At 55.7% G+C, this 12,471-nt stretch overlaps 2 protein-coding genes across 2 annotated transcripts; one reads left to right on the top strand and one right to left on the bottom strand.

Annotated features, from left to right (window-relative positions):
• Window positions 1-381: 381 nt before the first annotated feature.
• TGME49_269100 (hypothetical protein) lies at window positions 382-2,499 on the top strand (the record flags this gene model as incomplete). Its single annotated transcript, XM_002365562.1, has 1 exon — window positions 382-2,499. One exon carries the CDS (start codon window positions 382-384, stop codon window positions 2,497-2,499), a length of 2,118 nt encoding a protein of 705 aa, XP_002365603.1.
• Window positions 2,500-5,185: 2,686 nt separating this feature from the next.
• On the bottom strand, window positions 5,186-6,461 carry TGME49_269085 (hypothetical protein; the record flags this gene model as incomplete). The annotated part of the gene is made up of 3 exons (XM_018781531.1): window positions 5,186-5,627; window positions 5,947-5,982; window positions 6,400-6,461. 3 exons carry the CDS (start codon window positions 6,459-6,461, stop codon window positions 5,186-5,188), a joined length of 540 nt encoding a protein of 179 aa, XP_018636567.1.
• Window positions 6,462-12,471: the final 6,010 nt, after the last annotated feature.

The raw sequence follows: 12,471 nt of genomic DNA on the forward strand, positions 1-12,471 counted from the left end.
TACAGACTGTCCTCTCAGAGACAAGCTCGGGTACTGCGTGTCTCGCCGGCCCCGGTAAACCGTCGAAGAAACTGATAAGCGGAGGACGAACACCCAACCACGAGTATGACGGCGGTGACGCACAGAGGCATGCACGTCTGTCTACAGAGCACTGTTTGCTGAACTCTTTAGGAGGGCAACCCAGAGAACTGTTTAACGGTGAGAAAAGGTGACCTTGTCTGGCAGAGCGATTAGAGAGACCACTGAAGCCGTGCTAACTGGAATCCAGTGACCAAACCAGGTTCCGTGTATGGACCCCTTTTTAGCATCGTCTGGCATCATAGTCGTCTGCGAGATATTTGGCGGTTAGTGCTGTTTTCTGCAATTCTGACACGTCAGCAAATGGGGTATACCTGCAGAGTCCTGTGCAGTGCCACACAGTCATCTTTTGTCACGTGTGCACAGCATTCACGTGGAAAGCGCCCAAACCAGCTAACCCACCATGCAGCGATGGAAATCAACTTGCTTGGTTCCTTCTTTTGTTCTGTGACAGCTTTTCAGGGCATTCTTACCTTCGTCCGCAGTTACGCCAGCCACACATGCTGGCTTGCACCTACAAACTTGGCAGCACTAAAAGAGCCTGTGGTGCTGGCTCCGCAGGCATCTTCAGACATACCTCGTGCCGTACAAGAAGTATTGAACTGCTGCATCGGTGGGTTTTCTGCCGTGTTTGAGGCACTTCTGTCTCCGGGCGCCGGAGACGACGGGCTGCGCTTCTTGTGCTTCCTCCTGTTTTCTCCCTCAGCGTGGTCAACGTGGTCTCAGACGCCTCTGGGCGTATGCAGGACCAGTGTAACCAACAGCAGACTGTGTTCCAGGAAACAGTGGACCTCGAGAACCAGCGATGGTGACTGGCCATTTCTCCCCTGTAGGGGCGCTGGCAACGCTACCCCCAGAGCAAGGGGACAACGATGCGGATCCTCGAAGGAGCTCCTTCTGGCGAGTGCAGCTTGTTCCTGCGCTGCTGTTGCAGTGCTTGTGGCTTCCAGGATCCAGCAGTCCATATATCGTCTCTTTTTCCCGTCTTGTCAAAGGCAGACCTTCGTCCGGGTGGGAGGCCTCAACTTGACTCTTCACGACCACGTCATTCCACGCCGTGCCACCGAGGTGCCCTCGACACTCGTTTCGTCTCAGGGGAACTGGGAACGCTTACGTGACGGCGGACGCGCGTTCCGTGTCAGACACAGGACTGAGGTGGCTGGCTTCTCCCTTCCTGCGACCCGCCGGCGAATCAGCCGAGCTTGTTCTTCGCACGATCATCATTCAAGCATATCGCTGCGACAGGATGCTCCTTCCCACCACGCCGGAAGACTAGGGTTCGTGCATGTTCCAATTCCCCTGTCTCCAGAGCAGGCGCCAGGAGATCAAGCCACCACAGGCGGCTCGTACGCGACTAGATCGCGCTCTGCGGAGGTCTTATTACCTTACAGGTGCTGTAGGTCGGTAGAACAACAAGTGGATCATTTTTTCTTTTTGCTCGTCCTGATCCTTACTCCAGCGATGAATCACGCCAAGAATCTTCTGGCGATTGCAAAAATTTGTTTGGCTACGGTACAGGGGAAAGGTGAGAAAAACGTCACTGGGCTTGGACACTCCAAAGGTGCATCACAAAAAGGCCCACCGCGGCGTCAGCATCGCGACGGCGCACTATCAACAGCAGCACCAGCGAACGCAGCAAACGGATGTAACCAGAGTACCTTTTCAGAAACAAAAGAAGATCCCCACAGTGCTCGAAAAGAGGTAGCGGTGCCCATGGGTGCCGGGGTACGATACACAGACTACAAGTGGGCAAGTAGACGTTTGGTGTCCACGTCTGGTGGGCATCAATGTCGAAAACACTGTTTGAAGGCGCTCCGCCGATGCATGCATCAGGCTAGTGTGACAGAACACGGAACAATAGTGCTTCTGACACAGCTACCCCTTCAGAGTTTCCTCCACTGGCTGTTTCCTAACCATGGTACACAAGTGCCTCATTTTTCTCGCCGGCGGTCTGTCCCGCCAAAACGCGGAGGAATGCCTCTAACTCTGGCGTTCCAAAGAAGACGAAACTCTGTTGAAGCGGAAGTTCGTGGAACACGGCGCACTGTCGAGGTGGTAGACGCGAGTGGTGAACCATGTGATGCTACGTTGAATACTCAAGGGGTATCGAGCTGTGGAGAGCAAGCAACCAATACGGCACCCGAGGGAGGAGAGTCTCAGGAAATGTTGTCTCTTCATAGGGACAATAATCGCAAGCAGGACCGGTGCGGAAATACAGCTGCAGATCCTAATCCCGTTCGTCTCACAGCTGTTGAACATATGCGAGGCGTGGATCGCATTGGATACTTGTGTTGTCTCCTACAGCACTGTAAGGACCCTGACACTGTGTACAGAGTAGCTCGACACCATCCCGGAAGACACCAACCTCTCCTCATGCCTGCCGCATCACAATGTTCCTTTACATTTAGGAAGGCAAGATGACCTGCTCTAATATACGCGCAAGACACTGGCGGGACTTCCCTAGTGTTACAAATCACGCCGAGAGGGGTGACGGAATTGGCGGCGCACGTTACTACACAACGGGACACACTTGATGGCATTACAAGTACTTGTGTAGCTTATTTTTTGCGCTTGCTTCATCGTGAGGTGCCGGTGGAAGCACGTTCGTCTTGGAGACGCCACTACCATAACACTGATTTCAGTTGCTGCTGGAGGGTTTCACGGACACTGTTAGTAGATGTACACCGAATGACGGGCACGCGGTCCACACACACGATTGACAACCTAGTCCACGCCTATTCCGTTTCGTCATGAAGAGTGACTAGAATTCCAGCTGCTTGAATACACTGAAGAATTCAATGTGGTCTTCGAACAGGTGTTGATGTTTCATAGAATCGTGAAACGTTTTTTTCAGTTCGCGACTCCCCTGTGACTCTTGCTTGTACAAAATGTATTTCTCTGCAGTTCTTATCCAGCTGAATGGCATTGTCTGCGCTATTTCGAGATTTATCTCTCTGTCGCCCCGAATTTCAACCTACGTATTTAGGGACGGAAGGGGACATTGTCGACCCACTCGGAACAGAACACTCCAGATCTTCCAAAAACTCCGAGATACCCTTATTCATATGCTTTTCTTGTCTCTCCGATACACCCTCCACGCTCTGGTATCAGCGCCGAGGCGGCAGAGACGGGTGTTGTTGCCTTCACGCAGTTTCGACTTTCAGGGCAACCTCGACAGTGACTCTAAAGCGCGACCAGCGGGTTCCTGCCACTCAGTTAGACACTTGAGAAACGCCGCTCAACTCTGCACAAACGACGGGCCCCTTTGCGCGCTGTACCCCCACGAGGCAAACCTGACAACTGATTTAGCGTCTCCGAGCTCAACAAAGTTGAATGGGTCATCAACGAGTCTCAGTGCTAACCCAGCTGCGGCGGAACTGAAGCCGATTGCACCCCCATCACATCAGCTCCCCGAGGCGTCGTTCTGTCCTTTTCGAGAGTTCCAGATGATTTTCTTGCACACGCTGCCGACGTTCACTTTGAGCCCAGAGGTTGGAAGCGAGCTGCTTTTGTATCACTGGCCATGGGAACGCCTTGACGCTGAGTTTGGTGAGTAGAAGGAAGTGATGCGACGAGTCGACAACCCCCGCACGCCTTGCCTGGAAGAAAATTATTGAACTGCGTCGATGAAAGCAAAAACGAAAGTACTGTTTCGTAGGCGTGGGATGCTTGGCAGTACTCAAGCGTATCTGTGGTTTGTCTGGGAATGCTGTCTTCAGCGTCCTGCAGGTCGCGATGGCTTGTGATTCTGTGCAACACTCAGTGGCCGTTATAGCGCTGCAGATGCTTCCCTACAATGCATGCAACTGCCAGCCACGAATTCCATGTAACGACCCACACAGCTATTCGACTGACAAGGAAAAGTGGATTTGCCGAGCGGAGCAGACGTGGTACTCCAGACGCAGAAATCCTATCACCTAATGTAATAACTCTTCGAAGGTACACCCTGGGATGAAAAGTTTCATTCAAAGTAAAGCTATTCCATTGTCCTCATTTGTTGTTCCCTCATTTTCTTCTGACAACGACTATGTGTCTTGCCAGGTTTGTTACACGAGAGAGAAGCCGTCGTTGACCTTTGTTTTGTGGTGTTGATGCATCAGTGACGCATTCTGCACAGTTGTGCATCCTGTTAATGCGGTCGCCGGCTGTCGGGTACTGTTTGTATTTCCGTCTCGCCAAGTATTTACTAGTGAAAATAGATCTGTTCTCGTCTTGTCTCTTTCTCCCCTGTCTCTGCAGCTTGCCTCGCCCTGCTTTCACTATCGGAGCGCAAACCTATCGAAGCGCTCTGGACATGGCAACGTCGAGTTTCGTCCAGTGAACCCATCCTTCAAGCGTTCTCATCCCTCTCTCAGACAACCCCCTTCGCGCCGACGCAAGAAGCCTCTTCATCAACGTGTGGTTGTTTCTTGTCTTGCTTGGGATCTTGCTCTCGTTGCTGGTCTCCTTCCACCGCGTTTAGGGGCGGTCGGTCGCGACCGCTAGTCTTTCGGCCCTGCTTCCCCCCTCTGCTTCTCAGTCTGTCATTTAACGATGGAGATGTCCACATGTGTCTTGAAGAAGAAAAGCGGAACAGTGACGAAAGGAAGACCAAATCAGCCTTAAACCGCGGACAAAGGAATGAAAGCACCCTCCAAAAAGAGAAACGCCGACCAACAAGGTGTCCTCCTCTGTGTGCCTGGACGCCGGGCGAGCGCATTGAAGCCCTGCTGGATCTCCTGACATTCCGACGACTTTTACAGGCGTATACACACCATGCAAGGCTTCTCAGGCACGCGACACGAAAACAACAGCTGCACAAGGGTTTCTGTTGTTCTCCCTCTTTAAATCACCTTCCCGGATTTTTTTCTCCATCTCGGCGCTCTCACAAAGCCCTTGCCTGCAGCGCATCCCTAGCTGCCTTCCCTGTAGAGCAGCGTGGCGCATTGATGATGGTCCCTCAAGGTAGAGATCGAGGAAAGACTCTGTTGGACGTTCTGTCCATTACGATAGGAGCAGGAGTTTTTCTGTGTGACGAAGGCGAGGAGGGAACGTGCCTTCGGCCTGAGAGAACATCGTCCCAGTGTTCTCGTCTAGCGCTTCTAGCCCATGTCGCCAGCTGTGCCGGTCACCCGGCATGTTGCGCTATAGCGGCTATCCTGACGCAGGTAAGTTGATGATGACGGAAAGGCAAAACGAAAACGAGAAGCCGAGTCACACTTTCTGGACTAGGGGATAGGAAATTGAACAAAAGAAAGACGTTCGAAGTGGAAGCGTTTTGGTGGCCGAGACCTGATTCAATCTGCAAGAGTAGAATTCCGAGGAATGGCAATCGTCTCTCGTGTCGCTCACACGCCTGCTTCTTCTTCATTTGGACACAACAACTGTGTGTGTGTACTGCCTTCCGCATTCCGTCTAGGTGCTTCTTCGACAATTCCTGGCGTCCAGGAAATCCAACACAGACTGGAGTCGCCCATATGTCGGGGTAGACGCCCGCCGGGGACAGCATGGAGGGGCGAATAAGAGAGAAGCAGAGAGTGGTGTACACGAAGCAACAAAGGCGAACGAATCTGGAAACGCGCGACACAAAGAGGGAGAAACGTATCGAGATGGGAAGGCGGAAAGCAGCCGAAGCAGAACATACAACAACTACGGAGCGGCCCATGAAGATGGAAGCCCCAAACAAGGGGATAATTACGACGCAGAAGCCGAGCACGAAGACGACGCCAGCGAAACGTTTCAAAGGCATGCGGGCCAGCCCACGCCCCCATCACCAGCTGAAAAACTCGCTGCTGTCTCCTCGACTTCGGCCCTTAGCACGACCTGCATCACCACCCAAGACGCTTCAAAAGCCTCACCGACCCCTTGTTTGTTCACGCTTCTACGTACAGCCGCTCTGATCGAGGAAGGGAAAGGCTCCAGCACCTGCGATAGAGACAGCGGAGGAGACACGGTGCCCTGGAGGGCCTTTCAGGAAGATGGAGACGAGGAAGAAGACACCAGCGAGGGCACGACGACGGAAGCGAGAAGTGACAGAGATGCCGAGACAGAAGAGGAGGCGGCGAAAAAGGGCAAGGAGAGTTGCGATCCTGGCGATACGATACCCTTGGAACCGGCAGTGACTGAGGAGCAACGATGTAGACGGAGGCAAGACCTGGAAATCCTAGGCGACAAAGAAGACGGCAAAGCGCCTTTTCATCAACAGCGAAGGTGCCACACCTTGACAAAGAGTGAGCGACAGTGTTCGGGTCATGGGGATGGAACACAGAAGGCTAGATCGAATCATTTCTCGACGGGCAGTGGCTTCTCAAGCAGAGAAAACCTTCGTCCCCACTCACTCACCGTTGACTTTCCACCGTCGTCGTGTCGACATGCCCGCAGCTCAGACTCGCCGCCGTCTCCATCTCGATCTTGGGCTGTTCGTCCTTCGCGCCTTGTAGATCACTCTTGCGAGTCTTCGCCGGCGTCGTCAAGCTCTGTCGCTACCACTGCCGCTACCTCTGCCGCTCCCGTGGCTTCTTCAAGGTCGCCGCCCTTGGCTTGCGGCTCCACGCCTTTGTCTCCGGGATCCACAGTTCCTCCAGTCACAAGGATGCAGTTACAAAGAGCTTCGCGCTCCTTCAGAGAAGCTGCACATGAGCTTCGAAAGTTACTCGCGCGATGTCGCTGCCCATTCATGCCTTCGGTCATTCTCGCGGCCACCCACGTTGCCCTGTTCAGCGCGCCGCCGCAGCCGGCGGGTCTCAGGAGCCCAAGGCGAGGACCGCGCGGCTCTCGATGGCACTGCGCTGGCGAGGGAAATTCGAGAGCGGCGCGACACCGGGCTGCCGCCCACGGACCAGTGAACGAAGGAGCGGCCGCAGAGGAAGGCGATTTGCGTCGACCGAAAGAGACCCAAGTGGAAGAAGGAGATGTCAGCGGAGACGAGACAGAAAGCAGCGGCAGCAAGGAGCACAGCGGCGCTGGTGATGAACGGGCCGGGGCAAGTCGACGGCTTGGGTTGGCGGTAGTGCTCGATACTCTCCTACATGCTCGAGAGTTTTGGAAGCTGACAACACAAGACGTTGACATTCTACGTAAGGAGCAAGCACGCAAAACATGAGGGTGCAAGGAAGGGAAACAGTGTGCTTCTCGCTTTGTGGTGTACGGGTGCACCATGTGCGACGGTACCCGAAACAGCTGACAGCTCGTCACCTTCCGGACGTCATTTGAATCCCTCTTTCTCGTCTTTTCTGCATGCTTTTCCAACCGTTCTTACCTGTTTTCCCAGGCTCCATGTGCCGCGCTTCGCCCAGCATGATTCTCTTGTCCTTTACATCTCCGCACGATTTTGCGTTTCTCTCTGCCCATTCCGAGGACCTAACCAGCGCAGCCTGCCTCTGATACCTGTCCCGCTGCAGGCTTCTGGGCGGCTTCCCCGACACTCCGCGTCGCGCGGCGAGTTGGCGGTGAAAAGCAGCTGTTTCTCGCTTGTCTCAATCACCACGGCGAACGTCTGAACTTCCTCCAGAACATCCTCGACATTCCTAGCTCTCCCTGCCTACCTTTGTCTCCTGTCACCCCATCGCCTACTTCGCCCTCGTCGTCCTCTTCCCTGTCGACTGGTGAAGGCTTTCGCAGCTCCCAGCCACCGTGTCCAGAGTGTCGGCAGTCTTCACCGTCCCTATCGCTCGCCACCGTCGAGTCTTATTCGCAGGTTGCTTCCGCCTCCACGTCACCCTGTTTGTGTCGCCCTTGCGCTTGCCTCGCCTGTTCGCCTCTCTCATCTCCGCTTTCGCAGTCTCTCTCGTTCTCATTCATTCCTCGGAAGGAAGAACATTTCCCCCTCTTGCCCTTTGTCGTTGCCTTCTTTTTGCCTATTCGGCATCGCTCCGCCGTCCTTGAGCACGAGCATCAAGCAGAATGCACGGGTGAAGCGACGTCTTCCACCGCTGCTGCTTCTGGCCATCCTTCTTCCCTTCCGTTCCCCGCTTCTTCATCTCCTCTTCTTTCCTCCTTTTCTGGATCTGCTCTTCCTCTCCCGCATTTCCTTGTGGCCTGCGTCGCAGCGACTCTGAGACGAAAACCGCGAGGCGACTGCCGAGAAGAACCTGCCCGACACAGTGGCGCGGAGGAAGGCAGAGAACCTTGGTACGCACCCGGCGGAGAGCACGACTCAAGAGCGAGACCCCATCGACGGCGAGGAGATGAAAGACTCCACGAGATACAGGAAACAATGCCTTTCTCGTTTGGCCAGGCATGCACCTCTCCAATCTCTCATCAGTTGCGCGTGAGCAGCTACGGCTGTTCAGGACTCCTCGGAGGAGTAGCCTCTCGTGACGCCAGAAACTGCATGGGTGAGGACAACGAGAAATCAAACGAAGGCGAAGGCGGAAGCCAACAGCCGAATCACAGGCGAAGGTGTGTCTCTACGAAACGGCATCATTTCGGCGTCTTCCTTCCTGCCTGCTTTGCTAACATCCTCCAGGCCCGTATAGGTGAATCGAACGGCCTTCAAAAGATTTCTCCAAACGCCTATGCATTGATGCCCTCGTCCCGGTCTCCATCGTCCTTTCTCGTGTGGTCATGCTCTGCGTCTTCCCCTCATGTCTCCGCGGGCTGTCCCCTTTCGCATGCCACCCTTCCACGTTCCTCTGCTCTCCCTGAGTCTGGACGCCCTCGCGTCGCTACGCGCAGACTTGCGGAGGCGTCCAGGACATCTCAAACATGTTGGGAGGCTGCTGCCGGAGGGGATACGAGAGAAGCGAAGGACACCCGGTACTTCCAAGAACGTGAAGGTTGGGAGGACGAGGAGCAAGACGTCCTGTTTCGTCTCTTTCTCCGCCTTCTTCCCACAGCTGACGGTAGCCGTTCGCCTCTCCATCCGCCCTCAAGGCAACGCCTACAAATCGTTTCCCCGCGAGACTCAAGGCACGAAGCATTCCCGTCTTCCTGGGTCGCTTCCGCAGTTCACAAGCGTTCAGAACCATCAGTCGACGTCTCTACCTTTGAGTCTTTTCGGCTTCCTTCTACCTTAGCTTCTGTCTCTTCTTCCCCTTCCTCTGCCGTCCCCCAGTCACCGCGTGTCTCGAGTGGTTCGTTGGAGACTCGCTGTGCGTCTTTGGGTGCAGAAAACGCGCTTCTGTCGTCTGACTCGGCCGCGGGCTCTCTGAGGTTTGGCCGCCCTGAGGCTGCGCGCCTGTTGGACTGGCCTCTTGACTTCCTCAGACCCCTGCAGAACCTGCGCGCCTGTGCCGCGTGGCTCGAGCAAAGGCACGACGAGGCCCCCGTCGCCGGCCTCGCTGGACTTTTTTGGCTTTGCTGGGCGGAGCAGAGACACAGAGCCAGGAGCCAAGGAGACGGAGAGCAAGCGATGAGAAGTGTAGGAGAGCAGGAACGGAGACGGCGAGGAAGGATCACAGGAAGCGGAGTCGACGAGACCGTGGAAAGCACGGAGGGGACGCGAGAGGCAGACCAAGTGCGGCGGAACAGTCGAGGAGCCAAGGCATTTGAAGCGGAAGGAAACCGTGAGTGGACAAGTCGAAACGAGCGACAAGACACCCGTCCAAAGGCAGGCAAGGGTGATGAGACGAGTCTCCCTTCCGCCGACGATCAGGTCCTAGAGAGAAGCGAGGAAAGGGGCGACCGTGCGACATCACCGGGGCAAGAGGAGGGAGACTGCCGAATCCTAAATTGTGGCACATTTCGAGCATCTTCAGTTCAAACTCTATCTGATTCGGAATTGATCCTTCAATACCATAGGAGGGCTAATCTGCGAAAGCGCGAACGGCGCTGTGGCTCTTCATCACCATCGTCCTCTCTAACTGAAGCCTGCCCTCGCCGTTTTGTCTCGGACTCCTACTGTCCACGCGTCGTATCTCCGTGGTCTTCCGTTTCGCATTGCCCTTCTTTGTCTCGTCCCTCCACCGTTCTTTCAAATTGTGCGTCGGGGCCGTCTCAACCTCCTCTGTCGCCTCTGACTTCTCTCTCCGCATCCTGGGATGTCTCGCACGGCGGGCGGACCTGTCTCTGGGCTTCCGCGGTGTCGCTGTCTCTGCTTCATGAGTGGCGATGCTCAGCTCCCTTCACGTTCCCAGCGGTCGTTCTTCCGGAGGCCTTTCTGGTGACGGTGGCCCAGAACCGCGAGCGCCTCGCCGCTCCGAGCCTTGGCAAGGCCGAGCCGGGGGGAGAGAGCCTAGAGCTCCAAAGAGCGCCCTCGATGGCGACGCCTCTCTCGGATTTAGGTGGAGAGCCGCCCTGCAGCCGTCACGCCGGGCAGAGCGGCTTGCCTGCCGGGACGCCTCTGAGGAGGGAAAAGGGCACTGGAGACGATGAGAAGGTGAACAGAGAGGACGAAGAAATATGTAGAGATGGACAACAAGAGGAGGTCATGAGCGAGGGAGAAGCAATAAAGGCAAGAAGCGACTCCCCCCCTTCGCCCGCGCTGTATCGACTTGCGTGGAAACTGAGAGAGGGAGAAGAAGACCGAGAGGCACCGACGCGAGAGAAGTCCGGAGAGAAGGAATCGCCAGACAGGCGCTTCTGCATAGGTCGCTGCAGAGGAGAGGGACTCCTGGAAGAGTGGGCTAAGAGGCATGAATGGCGCGCAAGTGAGGGGATGCAGAGGCACGAGAACACGAGAGGAAGAGGTCAGGAAGAAGCAGGCGGCAAGAAGTACGGGAAGAAGCGAAATGTCGCGAGCGGGGGAAAGGAGAAGCGAGATGGCACCATAGAAGAAGCACGGTACGGGTCATTTTCACTTGAGAAGGAAGAGTTGGATGCCCTGAGATTCTGCTGGCTTCACCTACTGCGCGCGCCCCGAGGCGAGAAGCGGGCAAACGACAGCGACAGGACATTTTCTTCGTCTCGCGTCGCTTCGGCCGCCTGGAGGCCTGTCGCAGCTGGAGGAAGTGAAGGTTCGGTGGACAGAAGTGATCGTGGGCCGGTGCTGTCGCGCATAGGAGAAACAGAGACAAGGACGGACAGGGGAGGCACACCAGAACGACGACATGGCACGGAGAGGAGGGGAGACGTCTGCATCGAGGCAGTGAGTCGGAGCCGCCCGCAGGAGGCTGAAGGCCTTAACGGAGGCCACAAGGCAAGCCTTGCGCGAAACGAGAGCGGAGACAAAGCGCTAGAAATACAGCAAAATAAGGTGGCTAAAGAAACGCCAAACGCAGGACACAGACGAAGCCGGCGGAGCGAACGAAGCAAGGATCAGGAAGGTGAAGACGGCCGAAGAGAAAACGTGAAGAACAGTAAAAAGCACGAACAAGCTCGCGGAGAAGGCAAGAAACAAGAACTCGGAAACCGACTCCAGACTGTGGAAGGCGAGAGAAAGAGGGCCGATGAAAGGGAGAGGAAGCAAAGCACTGCCTGCAAAGAAACGGCTTCGATTTTAAAAGCCGAGCACGACACAGGGGAAGCTTTCAACGACCTCGCCAGCGTCCTCAACCTCACACCGCGGTAGGCGCACATGCACAGCAAGTCGAAGGAAAGCAGCGTCCGTCTCGCGCCATGAATTTCGCCTTCTTTCGTTCCCTGGTTTCTCCGCTCTTTCGATCCTCACTAGTCTCCACTTCGATGCGTTGCTCAAGGCTCCCACGGAGCTTTTCCGTGTGAGACGTTCTTCGTCTCTCTGTGCTCTCGTCTTTTGCTTTCCCTGACTGTGTCTGTGTCTGGCTCCTGTTGCTACCCTTCCCTTGCCGTTGGCCCTCTCTGACCTCGCGTTTTTCTCTGTGGTCGGCATCTCTGAGTGCCCACCCAGCGCGCTGACGCCACGACCGTAGAAGAAACCTGGCGCCCTGGCCCTCTGTGTACTCGCTTCTTTATTGGATGGCTTTTCTTTGTCGTGAGAGTGTTTCTCTCGCTCTTCTCCTTCTCACCCTATGACCGCTGGTTTCGCTTTCACTCTGTGGCCGCACTGGAGCTGTCGCGTTCTCGCTTCCTCGTGTCCACTGACCTTATCCATCCCAGCTGCGATGCGTTCGCCGTGCCCTCCTGCTCTCAGTCCTCCTTTAGCATCCCTCAGTTGGTGTCTCTCTTGCTCCGAGGCCTTCCCGCTGAGGCGCCGCCTCCACGCACGTTGCCCTGCGAAGTCTCCGCAATGCCCCATGAGTCTCTCTGCTTCGCTATCCCTTCAGCCTGAGTCCTCTATTTCTCGCGTTCCTCCGCATCCGGCAGCGAGAAACAAACGGACTCGCAACGCCCACACAAATCGCCCTCCTGGTGTGCGCTGGCGCCTCGCGGCTTCGCCTTGGTTCCTTTGAAAGCCAGGTAAGAGTGCCCTGTGTCCTCCGGCGCCTTCAAACGTTCTGTCGGTTCTCGGATCCGACTCTTCAGCGTCAGCTCTCTGCGTTTTCACCTCTGCCTTTGCCAGGGACAGTTCCACTGCATCAGAGGCCTCACATAGCCTCAGCTTCAATTTGGCGTCTC

This window comes from Toxoplasma gondii, chromosome VIII, assembly GCF_000006565.2.
Source record: "Toxoplasma gondii ME49 chromosome VIII, whole genome shotgun sequence".
NCBI classification, from domain to species: Eukaryota; Apicomplexa; class Conoidasida; order Eucoccidiorida; family Sarcocystidae; genus Toxoplasma; species Toxoplasma gondii.